Source organism: Clinocottus analis, unplaced genomic scaffold (assembly GCF_023055335.1).
Source record: "Clinocottus analis isolate CAN_PGR_092001 unplaced genomic scaffold, fCliAna1.0.p SCAF_22, whole genome shotgun sequence".
NCBI classification, from domain to species: Eukaryota; Metazoa; Chordata; class Actinopteri; order Perciformes; family Cottidae; genus Clinocottus; species Clinocottus analis.
This window is the reverse complement of record NW_027175954.1, coordinates 6,054,079-6,068,823: the sequence shown is the minus strand read 5'-3', so window position 1 is coordinate 6,068,823 and position 14,745 is coordinate 6,054,079. Positions and strand designations below refer to the sequence as shown.

At 41.5% G+C, this 14,745-nt stretch overlaps 2 protein-coding genes across 2 annotated transcripts in view; one reads left to right on the top strand and one right to left on the bottom strand.

Moving 5' to 3' along the window:
• Positions 1 to 16: 16 nt before the first annotated feature.
• ints12 (integrator complex subunit 12) lies at positions 17 to 4,623 on the bottom strand. The gene is made up of 7 exons (XM_068589133.1): positions 4,488 to 4,623; positions 3,483 to 3,640; positions 3,199 to 3,369; positions 2,574 to 2,758; positions 2,244 to 2,403; positions 1,953 to 2,096; positions 17 to 811 (listed from the first exon to the last, which is right to left on the bottom strand). The coding sequence occupies exons 2-7, from the start codon at positions 3,636 to 3,638 to the stop codon at positions 260 to 262; spliced, it is 1,368 nt and encodes a 455-aa protein (XP_068445234.1). The 5' UTR covers positions 3,639 to 3,640; positions 4,488 to 4,623; the 3' UTR covers positions 17 to 259.
• Positions 4,624 to 4,884: 261 nt separating this feature from the next.
• Positions 4,885 to 14,745, top strand: part of gstcd (glutathione S-transferase, C-terminal domain containing) — a 45,287-nt gene continuing 35,426 nt past the window's right edge. Inside the window, exons 1-5 of the mRNA XM_068588882.1 lie at positions 4,885 to 4,965; positions 5,067 to 5,496; positions 5,913 to 6,371; positions 7,721 to 7,990; positions 11,679 to 11,772. Of these exons, the coding sequence (XP_068444983.1) occupies positions 5,077 to 5,496; positions 5,913 to 6,371; positions 7,721 to 7,990; positions 11,679 to 11,772 (1,243 nt within the window). The 5' untranslated portion in view covers positions 4,885 to 4,965; positions 5,067 to 5,076. The remainder of the gene's footprint in view (positions 4,966 to 5,066; positions 5,497 to 5,912; positions 6,372 to 7,720; positions 7,991 to 11,678; positions 11,773 to 14,745) is intronic.

Here is a 14,745-nt window from a genome sequence, read left to right as displayed (position 1 = left end):
TCATTGCTAATGCCAGTTTATAACAAGACATTTATTGGTTATTGATGAAAAGGGACACTTTTTCAATGGTCAGACTTGTTTGTACAGAACGAGGTACACAGTCCAGCAGCATTTACGCAAAGCAAGATTCAAGTATTCGACTGGATGGTGTTACTCATGTACAATTGCTCTTTTAATACAAACACAATACTCTGGCACTACTTCCACATGTATTTTCTACTCCCTCACACACACCCTCCCCCTCTTGGTTTCCCTCTACTCATTTCTTCAGCTTCTTCTGCGCCGCTTTCTTCTTCACCAGTTGTAATCGTTTCATGGCGTTGAGCTGGACCTCTTGGGACGTTGGTGCTTTGTCCCCTTGTGCAGCCTTTGACCCATTCCCATTATTCCCATTACCTCCTCCATTATTGCCTCCGTTCCCTCCTCCACTTGAGCTGCTCGGGGAGCCGGCTCCTGATGAAGCAGGCCCCCTGCTTTCATTGCTCGATGAACGGTTCAGAGGCTGCTTACCCAGAGTCAGTGGTGGAGGAGGTTTTAGAGGCACCTGGCTAGAGCCATTTCCGTTGCCACTCCCAGTAATCTTTGCACTCCCAAGTCCTGACTTGGCTCCTGCTAAACCAGACAGCCCGGCAGGTTTCTGGCCAGAGGGAGCCGTCAAGGTCTTGTGGCTCCCACTTGGGCCCGAAGAACCTAGTTTGGAGCTGGCAACCAGAGATGGGCTTGTCTTTGCGCCAAATGCAGCCCAGCCTGTGAGGCCGCTGCCTGAAGAGGCGGAGTTGCTGCTGGTGGGATTGGCTGATGTTGCAGATGCCTGAAATTAGAAAACACTACCACAGTTATCACAGTGCACCACCAATTCAACAGAGCCTAAAACGTCACTGTCATATTGCAATAATAACTTCAAGAATTTAGAAATTAAGGTACGAAGAAGTTTTCTTCATTTCTGTAGTCAAATTAATTCAGCGTTCATGAGGAGTTTACTGTATAAATACAATATTTTAGGTCCGCAGGTATGTTTGATATTTAAAAATAGGGTATGGCTACGTTTCAAATATTAACGGAAGCTCACTTACCACTTCATGTCAAGAGAGACAGTTTACCTTAAGATGCAGATCATATCTGTGCAACCTCCAGTGCATTACCGGATTTTAATTAACGTAATAATTTTGCTTCGGTGTACTCCCATCTTACTACTGCTTCATGTTACCAAGAAATATGCTCTGGTTCTTTTTATGAGAGGCTTTTTTTTGGAGAACAGAGCAGCAACGTCTGAACCATTACCAAGAAGAAAGTATTGAGAGACAGAACGTGTTGACCTTGATCTTCCCGTGAGATTTGTTGACACAAATTGCATAACACCAGCCTAATGCTTTAACATATCTTTAGAACACTGCATATTAGAGTAAGTATATATTTATCAAGATATGGCATCAACTTGATTTAGCCAAACTCCCACACAGCCTTGAATTAACATATTCAAATCACTCACTAAAATGCAACATGTTTGCAGTCAAAATGACCCAATCTTGAACCCCAATATGTAAAAGTACTCTAAAAAGTTTTTAAACCTACTCCCTCTGGAGAAATTATACTTTACAAGAATACTGCCAACAGAAGTCAGTGGTCTCATGTACTTTCTGCTCATTTTCCTGAACAGGGATTTATGTAGACCGCCTTTTAGAGCCATTTGCACAAATGTCAAAGTGTCTTTGGGCAAGCTACTGAACCATACATTGCTCCCAAAGGGTGAGACCATTAGTTTACATCCTGATGAGCAGTTTAGCACCTTTTATGGCCGTCTCTGTCTGTATGAATCTCTGTATGAATATGTGTGTGAGCGTTTTGAGTGGTCGAAAGACTCAAAAAGTCCAATTACTTGCACCCAGTAATCACGACACATTATTGTGGATTAAAAAAAAGATGGCATATAGGCATAATTGGTTCTCACAGACCTTCAATTCTGTTCTTTTGAAAGCTTGGAAGGTGCTGGCTGTGTCAGGCTTGGCTTTAATCTCTGTCTTTTTCACCAGTGTGTCTTTGACAACCGGCGCTGATGATGCAGACGCAGGGGATGGCTTCTGTGGAGGTTTCTGGGCCTAGTGGACAAGCACATTGTTAGTTTTAGACAGGAACAATACCAATACTGAAACTACTAACATGACTAAACACTTTTTAGTCACATAATTGATGACGATGCACTCAATAATAAATACAAAGACTAGGTTATAATTTATTTTCCTCACCATGCGTTTCATTTGCCTGGTGCAGCGGGCGCAATACCACACAAGCCGCGGATCGTTCACTTCTTTGTCTGTCACTTGGGGCTTGTGACAGTCTTGGTGGTACAGATTATGGCACTCCTGGCACTCAACCAACTGGTTTCCCATGCTCACTGTCATTTGTCTTAGGCAATGGAAAAGAATGTTTCAGGTTAGTAAGTTCACCTTTCTATCTTGAAGATTGAGTAGAACTAATAATATCAATTATTAGATTGGAATGCATACCAACATCCGTTAACTCAGGTGCGAGAGAAAAACTACACTTAAATGTATTTGCTAATAATTAAAATGTACCTGCAAACCACACAAGCCAGGCCCATTTCCATAGCAAAATCATCCGCATTGGTCTCATCGTAGTCGTTTATGTTTGGCAGAAGGTCTTTGCTAGTCTGAACGGTAATTGGAGAAGAGCGATTTTCAGGTTTCTCCAAACGAGGCTTTTTGGGAGGGTCCACCTCAACCAAGTCCACCACCCTGACCTGTTTGTCAAAAAGACACAAAGAGCTCTGTTTGGACAATGCGTGTTGACATCAATATCATGAGTAACAACATTGTCAATGTACAGCCATCTTATTGATTATCCTACTAGCTCACTAACTGTATGGGTCTGTTTAGTCTTCCTTGTCTCAGAGTGCAGCTCTGCAATAGAGTGCTGTAAGTCTAAAATATAAAATATGAAGAAGAAACCCTCTCTCTTGGACCATAATTTTAAAATGACAGATATATGTAGTTGATCATGACTTGACAGTCACAACTTATGCTGTACTAATTCACAATTGAACACATCCACAGGCAGTAAAACACGACTGGAACATAGTTGTAAAAAGAAATGTATAACAATGGTCAACGTAGCCTCAAAGACATAACAATATTATTATGGGGTTTTAAATTCATTTTGGAGAATCCATTTATTTTGTACCTTCTCTGCAGGTCTCTTCTCTGACTCTTTCTTGCTTTTTTCCGAGCTGGATTTGCTGCTGCTGCTGCAGCTGCTACTGCTGCTGCTGGAGGATGAGGAGCTTGAGGAGGACTTTGAGTCCTGTTTACTTAAGCTCAGTTTTGACACAGACCCCTTGGACACCTCTATATCCTGAGGAAACACATGATAAGACAGAATAGTTGGCATTCAGTTGTATAAATTACATTACGAGATTTAAAAGGAAATGAACAATAGTGAATATAAAAACGTAACGAACTCCTTACTTTTTGTAATGAACGGTAAGACGAGTCACTTCCTCTTGAAAGGGACTCATCTAGTAAAGCTTTGAGTTTCTCAGCAGAGTCTTTACTCTTGGAGTGTAGGAAACTCAGTCCCTTTAGGAAGATTGGATCCAGCTCCAGACTGACGGGTCCAGCCATGGCTAAACAATGGGAACCGTAAAAGAATGTCAGCTTTTTAAGTTGGAGTACAATTGTATTAAATATCACTGCTAAGGAGGATAAGTTATGGTAAACAAATGACCTATTTTTAAAAAATATGAAAACACAAAACAAAAGTTGTAACTGCCTTATTTACACTGCAGTGTTGACTTGGACTGACATTTGGCCTAGTTAAGAGCTTTGGGATTAAATACAGATATAGTAAAGCACAATATGGATTCCCTAAACAAACTATCAATTCAATCATCTCAAGTGCTTAAATCTCTATCGACCTTTGTGACAGTAAACACAATGTGTGTTGCATCTGAACTGAAATTACTTTGCTTCATTCTCACATACAGCTTTATTAGCTTGAACTCTTAACATTAAATGAAAAACAAACATTCTATCCACAGTCACTATTGTGAATGATTTACACCTGTAAATGCCTGTTTTCATTGTGTTCATACTTTTGCACTGATGGCCTTCATCATAAAATACTGAAAACAGAAGTCAGAGGAGAGGAGGTCATAAAATGGGGAGAAACACAATACTAGTTAACCAGCACTTCGCTCTGATGCTTAATTTATCACTTATATTATACTCATGTGATGAACAGGGTGGTCAGAACTAAACTTCGCCCCTGTGTTGGGTCCAAAATATCCCGCACGAAAGACAGTCAGACCATAACAACGACTTCCTTTGATGGCTCTGTGAAGGTATTAGTCCGAACCAGAAACATACGAGTACTAACACTAGCACAACGGCAGCTAAAGTTACATTTTCCTGTCTACTGTCAGCTATAAAACCAAGTTACCAGGTCATACTTTTTCAGTTGGACTACGTTACCTCACAGTCTGCTTCTTCTAGAAATCTGCCCCTGAACCCGGTAGTTTCGTTTTGGTGAGCAACTAACGTGAACGGTTGAACACTTCCTTGATGAAAAGCCGGGGAGCAGCGCTCGCGCGGATGTGTGAGCAGTATAAAGCCGTCGTCGTATACCTGTGCAACCGTTAAATATGTCCGGAATCTAGCCACTCGGAACCTTTGGGTGGAAATCGGCTTATTAATACAAAACATACATAAATTTACACTATGTATGTTATATATGATTTAATATTAGGCCTCGTTTTTGGTAACGTTTTAATATTTAGCTTTAATTTTTTTTTTGATGGATTCGTACGTGTCGCTATCAGACAGCAGATGGGGCTGTGGAGCTAAGCTAGCTTTAACACGAGGAAAGAAGAAGAAACACGGGAAGCGTGTGCCGTAACAACGTGTTTTCATTGACATTGCCTACGTGTATATCAACGTTACTAAACCTGATGTAAGCTCACACGTTATTGCTATCATACATGAAAAGTCACCTGACCACGTTTCTGAAATCTAGTTAATTAACGTGACCTCTCTGTTTTTTCTTCTCCACAGTACTTTAACTATGAAGCACAGCGAGGAAAAGCAGCAACAACATCCCTCCCTCTTTCTGCAAGTCTGCTGCCAAAATGAGGAGCCCCGTCTTCCGCTGCACACCTCCATCGCCCTGTTTCTTCTGTCCTACTGCGAGTGCAAGTCTTTCAAAGTTTTCCTAGTCTTCACTAAACCTGCCAGCTCCCAATCACTGAGGAGTCAGCTGCCAGAGGGTTTGGAAGTGTCTGACATTCAGTTGGAGGATCTGCCCCAGTTGGTGGACAGCTGCCGTCTCCCTGCTGTGTTAGATGAGACTGGGATGCTCTGCAGGGCAGGGCTGGCGGTGGTCCTGAGACATATCATCAACAAGGCCCTGGAGGCTGAGCCTTCAAGAAAGGATGTGTTGGCTCTGCTGGGATTCAAGAAGACCTGTCTGAAGGCGTGTGCTGAGGTTTGTGGCAAACAGGGACACAGATAATTGTACAAGTGCAAGTAAACGAAGTCCACTGACATGTAGCATCAATCGTGGCGGGTGGGAGTTTCTAGCACAACTTCACAAACTTGTGATGTGGATGGTAGCTTTAAACGCTTGAAATTTGACCCTCTGACTTGGCATCTATCACTCTGGGTGTATAGGTGTGCCAGCAAATATAATGACAGCGTCATTACTCTGAATCCAGATTGACATTGATTTACAATAAACTTTGTCTCTTTCATATTGAACTTTCATTGAAAGCAGGCGATGTAACAGGACGCTATCCATATTTCGGGTACAAAATTAAATAATGCTTATGTCAGAGTTATTATGAGCACTTTTAAAGCCCAGCTGTAGTTGACCTTCAACATCTTTTCTTTCCTTGCTCTCAGGTGAGCAAGTGGACCAGACTGTGTGAAATTGGAATCCCGTCTGCTGTTGAAGAACACCTAAAAAATCCCTCAAATCAATATCAGCAGCTGCCTCTCTCCATCCTCACCCTCGAGCGGAGGTTAGCGGAGCCTGTCAAAGTCCACAATGATGACAAGATCCGGAGGCAGAAACTTCACGAACAGAGAAAGAATAAAAAGAATGAGTCCCCTGAAGGCAAAGGGAACCCAGGCGCTGAATCCGAGCTTGAACAATCACCTCAGGTCAGTGACGGAATTGAGCTCCGGGCGGCTCTGGCCAAGTTGTCTGTGGATTCAGTTCCCACATTGACCACCAGAGAGACCTCTGAGATCAGGAAAGTGAAGACCGCGGATCTACCTCCGCTGAAGCATGTGTTTGCAGAAGGACTGTACTTCACTCTGACTGATGTGGTGCTGCTGCCATGCATCTATCAGTACTTGGTAAGGGCTTTGGAGTTTATGATTCATGTTTGAGTGTTGTCACCCTTGTGACTAAGTATCCTGCCTTAAGTTATTGCATAATTTAGACCCATGAAAACATGTCAAATGCTCATTTAAGGTTATTATCAATGATTATATGTATTCTATAAGCCTTATACTTTCCATGCAGTAAACTTTAGAAAATTGACTGTAAGCAACATACCCATTATTGTGCCTTAAGCAATGAAATTAAGCCATGTAAGGCTTCATCTCAACAAACAGTAGCACACATGACTCAACCCACTTTGTATAGATGGCGCCATATGTGTAGTTACCAACCTATCTTTATTATGGTGACTGGTCTGATTATGCATGTCTTATGAACACTCTGGTCAAGGTGAACAGGCAGTACACCAGCTCCTTTCAGATACATCCAGGCAGAAACTTGAGTTAAGAAGACTCGCTGCATCAGACTTGGCGCAGGTTGTGCTCTCAAAGGTGGTCTAGAGCCATCTGGCAAAGGGTGATAACAGTGTATAACAGGGTTTCTATTCAAATGCAGCAGGTTTAAATGCATTTCAATGACCTTCCTTCGGGAATGTATTTTTTTCTCTTCAGCGTATCAAGAATTGCTGGGTGTTTATATTAGCCTTAAGACTCTTTAACTTTAAAAAAAAATCTGAAAGACTCCAAAAGCTCATGAACACTTTCTGAATGTTCATCACATACTAGCGGCTAAAGTAACTACAGCAGAGACCAGAGAGTGCCACGTCTATTTTGTTCAGTGGTATATTGTTATTGATCAGGAATGCTGCACTGTCAGCCAGTGAAGTGGGTCTCAACCTCCATTTCACCCTTCAGCCGTCTCCAACTATTCCTCGACTGTGGGAACGAACTGAAGTTCTCACAATGAGGCTTTTAGTAGTCAGCTGTGCTCCAGTGGTTTCCAGTTTCACACCCAGCCTAGCGTGTCTCCTCTTAACGGCCATCACTCCGCACGATACATGCGGCCGCAGCGGCTGTTTTCCACTCCACCCACTTGTCGCACCACAGAGTGTCCCCTCTCCCTCTGTGCCTGTGTCCCCGTCTCTTTCTTCTGTCTTCCACACATAGGCGCACACAGTGACACTGCGCCTCTGATCATGTCTCTGTTTGTCTCTTTACCCTCTCCACCTGCCAACACTGTTTTGATGTTTTTCCTGCTGGCCCCTTGTGTCTATCTGTCCACCAGTGCAGTGTGATGAGTGTATTCTAGTGGAACCCGACATCTCGCTCCACTGGAGATGACACGTCCGATGAGTCACTTAATCAATATGTCTTTTTTTTTTTCACCTTTTCGCTTTTATTCTTTTTTTTCTTTTCTTTGATAGTGTTTCCTCCAAGCACATGCTGCGAGCTCTCTACATCAGCTCCCCTACCTGCTGCGTTGGTACAGCTGTGTTCAGGAGGTACCTGGGGTCCTTCGGGCTTCCAAGGAGTGTGGGATGGCTTTTTCCAACCTACAAGTTCTCATGTCCAGCCTCCCAGGGCCTTCAGCAGAGGACATCCCAACTAGCCTTTTGGAGCAAGAAGAAGGCCAGGAGATGACTAAGCAGCTTCCCTTTGTTGGCGGCCCCAGGCCCACACTGACTAAACTTCAAGTAAATTATAACATTTCCTATTACTCATCATGTTTTACGTCTCTGTTTCTGCAAACATGCTCTCACATTTCTATAAATGTGAGGAGCTCTTTTCCAGTGTCTCTTCACAGTACTGATGGAGAGTTTCAGGGCTCCAATTGGTTGTTAAAGGTGCATAATACGAGATCGAGAGCATCTTGTTTGCCTCTCAATGGCTCTCAACATGGCGACGCATGAGCTGGGGGCTTGTAGCTAACGGCAAACGTGCTGACAGAGCTGACAGTGTATACCTGAGTAGGGAACTGGAGGTTAAGTGCTACGCTTCCGTGATGACTCTGTCTGATGGGATGGCGTTATCAACTGTAACCGCCGTATGAAAGCAAGTGCAGAGCAACAGCTGTGAGCTTGCTAGTAGGGTACGCTCACATGCATTAAAAGCACTTATGGCTAGCCCGGCTATGTCAACAAAGCACAGAGAAGCTCTGATAACAACACACTCAGGTAGACAATACTCCAGTATATCTTTACCAACATAATAGTTGCTATATCAATTGTCTGAATGTCGTATATTGCTCCTTTTACTATTATCCCTGTAGTGTTATGCACCCATTTTCTGCCGATTGTGCCTTCAAGAGTGTAGTTCTAAGTTAATGTTTCAATTTTTTGCAGACTCTCTTAATCGTTAATTTCTTTTGCCTTTCTGCCAGTGCTTAAATGCTTTCACTCACAGCATTAACATTATCAGTGGGTTGTTTTTTTCTCGGAGGTTGTTTGTATGACTATTTTTCACCAATCAATAAAAAAATTATACAAAAGGCGACTAGCCTTAAAATATCAATATAATCTGTTTATATGAACAGTATTGTACTGCCCTTAGTGCGTAATAAAATGCACCATTCAGTGTATCCTGTTGCCACTTGCAATAGTGCAGACAATGCACATTGAGCTTATGCTCATTTAAGGTGCAATAAAAACAATGAATCCAGTCCAAAACAAAACAATGTTTTTTTAGTCAAATTAGGTAGTTTATTGTAATGGCTCAAAATCTAAGTGTAAAGATACAAGACACCCTCTACAATAGCATGTGTCCATGCTCTTAAAATACAGTTCCCTCAGGACGCATTGGCCAGAAGCGCACGCTGTCATACAAATTTATAGGATTCTTAGCTCTACAGCACACCAAATATTGCTCCTGCACATTTTTTTTTCTCCTCACTTTTCCAGAAGGAGATAAGCAGATTCAGCTGTTCAAAAGGAGACTCCCTAACCTCTCACTGCTAAGCTTTTAGACTGTTCACTTGACCTTGTTGCTCTGCTTTCTCAGCTTTAATTTCCTGTTTCCTAAGTGTCTATCAATGAGTTGTTTTTTTTTTTGTGACGGGAAGGGAGCAAAGGGAAAAAAAAGCAGTATTAAAACAGTTTGGATGAGTGAGCTGGGTGGTCAGGATGGGATGTATCTAACATGTCAGGCTGATGGATTGAATTTAAACAAGCACAGATGTGCACAAATGACAGTTTTCATGGTAGGTTAAAATCAGACATTAAAATTAAGAGACACACACAAACTCTCACACACACACACACACACACACACACACACACACACACACACACACACACACACACACACACACACACACACACACACACACACACACACACACACACAATGGCCACCATTCTTTCTTTGCCTAGAGGGATTATAAGGATGGCTGCGTGTCGTCACCATCATGTCTGCACTGCAGCTGTTGTGTTGTCTTGGCCAAGCTGTGTGTGTGCGTGTGTGCATGCGTATGTCCTCACATATGTGTGCGTCCCAAGGCAAGTGCATGGAGACAGAGAGGACTGCCGTCTGACATGGTGACACATGATCCCTCACTGCTGCAAACCAGAGGCACCAAGCTCATCCCGCTACTCTATTCACAATATAAATGGCTCATAAACTCTCCCTCTTTCTCACTTCAGTTAACACACACTGATGCATGCCAGTCAAACTGCTTGTGCAATGAGCTGGAGAGGCGCTACCTGTGATCCAAATGTAAACAAAAGAGTAGCCACGCTACCAAAATTCAAAATCCAAGACTAAAACCCGCCCGCTGTCACTAACACATTGATTGACAGGTTTCTAAATACACTGAGCCAAAAATTCAATCAGTAAAAAATGGGGGTGATCCAGAAAAGGAGCCTTAGTGAGTTAACATGATTAGTATTAATCATGGAAAATCTTGCATTTTGTGTCAGTAAGTCTAGTCCTTATTATATAGCCCAATATCAAAAATAACAAATTTGCATTCAGCTCCCTCTGTCCCTTTCGACCCTCGATCCGGACGGAGGAAAACTCTCCAAAAACAGCCTCACAACCTCTCCCCACCACGTATCCTGAAAAAACTACACAAACAAACAAGAAGCAAAACTGAAGCACATAATTCCCACAGATAGGAAGAAGAGAATACACAGAGGGAGATGGAGAAACACAAGGCAGCGTTGGCAGAATGGGGCTCACAGGAAAACTGGGATTACTGAAAGTATGTGTCCATCCCTGACCTCGGAAACTGAAACTAGACAGCTGTGTGGTTGGTTACTTACTCCTCACAGTCGGGCATGAGGGTTTGGCCATTGCTTGCAATTTAAGACTCATCTCTACTAGCTAGAATGTGGTGTTCACCTCAACTTCAGAACATGACTGGTGCATTGTGAAAATGTGGCCCAGCTTATTATTTTTTGCATACACAGACCTTTATTTGAGCTCTTTTCTTGCCAGGCTGCCATTGTCGAAGGCATCCGCAGTATCTTTTAAATGCGTTTCATATATTTTAACGACTTGCCTTCTTTCAGTTCAATCATTAACAATCATTTTGGATCGTGGCTGAATGTGTTGGATTACTTTAAATCTGAATAATTTGTTCAAAGTTATTCTTATGATATTATGCATTGCCACAATCAGTTTTTGTAGTATTGACTAAATACATTAAAAAAATATTTTCACTACAATAAAAGACTTGATTTTCTGGAATTCAAACCCTCAATTTAAACTCCCCCAAAAGCAAGTTAATATTGCCGGAGACTACAATACCTTGGAAATAAAACACAAGATGGATTTTGTTGGACACCTGTGGACACCTGGCCTGCAGCACACACACCTTTTACTCCTTAATCGTGAGATGGTGTCATACTTATTAGAGGCCATGTAAACCTATTATACACGAGGAAGGCCAGTAATGTACAGCTGTTCAGAGATTTGTTTCTATAAGTGTCTATTAAATAGTTTGTGACGATAAAGACTCAATATCTATTTCCTGACTTTTTATAGACTGTACCGATGAACAGGCCTATATTTGTAACCCTCTTATCATCAGAGAGAGAGAATACGAAAAGAAAATGTGTCCATGTGTGCTCACTTCCCGTACCTGTCCTCGATTTTAAAGTGTTTCTCCGTTTTTTTTTTTTTTTTTGCTGAAGTGTGTTTGGCTGTGCAAGAGCATAGGCATGTTGTCTCTTGAGAAAATAATAAGTGCAGTAGCAGTGGCCTTCCCTCAGGTATAGCCTCAGAACAATGTGAGCAAGGTAACACAGGGGTTGTTTAAGAATAGTACTCTTATAATCGCTTCATTACAACCATTTGGACCACAGTACCTCAAGGCTGTGGAGGGGTTTCTATGGTAACGTGTGTGTGTGTGTGTGTGTGTGTGTGTGTGTGTTCCTCCCTCAGGAAAATGGCATTGAGGCAGTGTTCGCCCCTCATCCTTGCCCTGCCTGGATGCTCCCATGGGACAGCTTACCAGCAGCTATCAACCCCACTGAAGGTAAAGTCAAAACTCTGCCTTCTGGCTTTCCCCTTTTGCGTTCCACATTATCCTCTTGACCTTCTGCCCTCGCAATCTCTTCTGTTCTCTTTTGGCTTGTTTCTGTTTTTGTGTCTCAGCCTACCTCTTCCCCATCAGCGTTAAAACCTCTTCCTCTCATCATTCTACCTCCTCACTCTCGCAATCTGTATGGCTCTACATCGCACCTCCGCCCTCTTTCTTTCACCTTATTGCTTTGTGGAAGTCTGAACGAAGTGCTACTGTTACTATACACGAAAAAAGAGTGAGGAATTCACATAAATATTTCCATAAAACCTTCCCATGCTACTGTCGCCTGGGGATTTCCAGTGACACCTTTTATGCCAGTAAAAAGAAAATATTAGCCACTGACACTTGCAGAGTCTTGTGTCGAGCCTCAGCTGGATGTTGTTCCCCATGAGCCCCCCTAATGAATTTTAAAGTGCTTATCTTGATGTGTTACCCTCCCGTATTTTGTGTGGCGAATGTGTGAAATAGGTCTTCGACTTAAACAGACTCAACACAGCGGAATACCACAAAAAACATGCATACACTGAAGGCTCAAATAGCTGCTGTGCATCGTGGAACTTGTGCCTATGCCTTCGTGGTTACTGATTGCCGTGAGAGCAGTATCTAATAGGCGATGGATGAGTTGATGATTGCTGCCCCAGGTGGCTCTGCTGAAGCAGAGAGAAGAAATCTCAATGTTTCTCCGTGTCCCTTTCTCTCGCCTGCATTGTTTTTCGTCTTATTAGTGAGACGTCTGCAACGGTAGCGGTGCTGAATGGTATGAACGGTGAATGGTATGTGTTGGAGCAGCAGTTATATATCATTGTTATTGTTTGTATAAGAAAAATGGAGAGGTTCATAAAGACACACATTTATATATAATAATAGTATATTTACCTGTTTTGTTTTGTTGCATCCTGTTGTGCCTTCATTTCTTGCATCCTGTCCTTTTCCAATTTGACAAGTAGAAGTTCGTGCTCGTAGCTTATCCCTCCACTTATCAGAGAACAGGAAATTGAAGCTGAGTTCAGCTTCCTGCTTCTCTCGACTCTTGTGTTTATGCAAGTCTAGCTCACACTTCATTACCCCCTGCAGTGTCATGTGAATGAACCTGTCTGTATAGCTTTCCAACTAAACAAGAAGAATTGAATTGTCAGTAAACGCACTCTTTATTTCTATAGTACTTTTATGACACTTGATTGCAGTGCACTTCACAAAATAATGAAAAGGAATAGGTAAACAGAGAGAATATACGTGACATAGCGTCTGTACGCTATCTTATTATTTACTTATTTGCTCACTGAAATCACCAATTTTCCGACTGTTTCTTACTTCTTTTGCCTGAACTAATAGAGCTGCAATGATTCAAAAAGTTGATCACCAATTATTATGATAATTGTGTGTGTCATTTTAAAAGCAGAAGAGCAGAACACTCACTGGTTCCAGCTTCTTAAATGTGTGGATTTGATGATATTCTGTTATAAATGAAATTAACATGATTATCTTTTGGGTTTTGGACTTCAACAGGAATTTTTCACAATTTCATGACATTTTATTGGCAATTTCTAATGATGATTAATCTGTAAAATAACTGGCAAATTAATCAATAATTCAAGCAGCCCTAATAATTCATATTACTAAATTGGTATGTATTGATGGAGTTTATAAAACACCATTCACCCCGCCAATGTTTTTTGTATGCAAGCCATTTTCCGGAGGTGTGAAAATTAAAAATGCATCAATCCAGTATGACCTTCATTTGAAAGCGTTAATGACTTGATTACTTTAATAAATGGGGCTACATATACAATAAAGTCAGCAATATGAGGACAGACACACTCTTTAAAAACTCTTTCCTTGTCTCTACAAATGAAATGATTGCCCTTCTGTATTGTTGTAAAATGAATCAATGTGGATGAGAACAGCCTCAAACCCAAAAGTAGTATTGGTAGTGTAGTGGTTGTGGTGATTTATTTTAACAAAAAGCCTGAACTTTAACACCACTTTTTCACCTTAATAATCCACATCCTCATTGTACTGTTTTTTGACTGCATTGTACAAACTGTAATTCTTACAACCATTTGTAGCCTATTCATGTATTCTCACTGTACAATAGAATAATCTGTTTATATCCCCAAAACCCCACTGACATTTTAACTGAAGTGCTCTTGATGATGTGGGCAGCGTATCTATTCTGAGAACGAGAGACTACATTTTAGCCGGCCCACTTTTGTCGGCACTCCGCATGATAAACGGCACTGTTGAGATCTCCTTCTGCAGTATTAGGTTTTTAGGTAGGCACCCTCTGGCTTTCAGCGCTGTGTAATTAAAGAGGAAGAAAAGACTGAAGGCAGACAATTTGTACTGAATCCCAGCAAGTGGGCTTTCCCATCCATCTACCTTCCATAAATGTACAAATGACTGCACACACACGAACAGGTTTAATGTCCCCTCACATATACATCAATATTTCCATATGTGAAAAACTAATATGACACATGCAAGCATTTGAAAAGCGTCTCATTTCTATGGATTGACTTACCATTTTTATTATTTTTTTAATATTATTTATTTTTAAGTGCATATACATTATTTTGGATGGTTTGGTGTTTGCTCTTTACATACTGACTGAATATGAGAAGTAGACGTAGTAACCGTGACACCACCCTGTGAAAAATATTTTTTTTAGGTGACCAAAAACATAGCATTGAACTTTTATGAGCTGAAAAGACACTGAAAAGGGTTAAAGACAAAAACACGGACAACTCGCGCATATATAATAAATCAAGTGATGAGGAGGATCATTTTCTTGTAGAAGTCTATACAGAGGAGTCATCCTCTGATGGCCATTACAGAGGATGCAAATTCGGGCTACTTAAAGCATCGTGAGATGATGACAAGATGGTTTAAGTGCTGACTTTTTTTAAGCTTTAATTTGACTCTTAA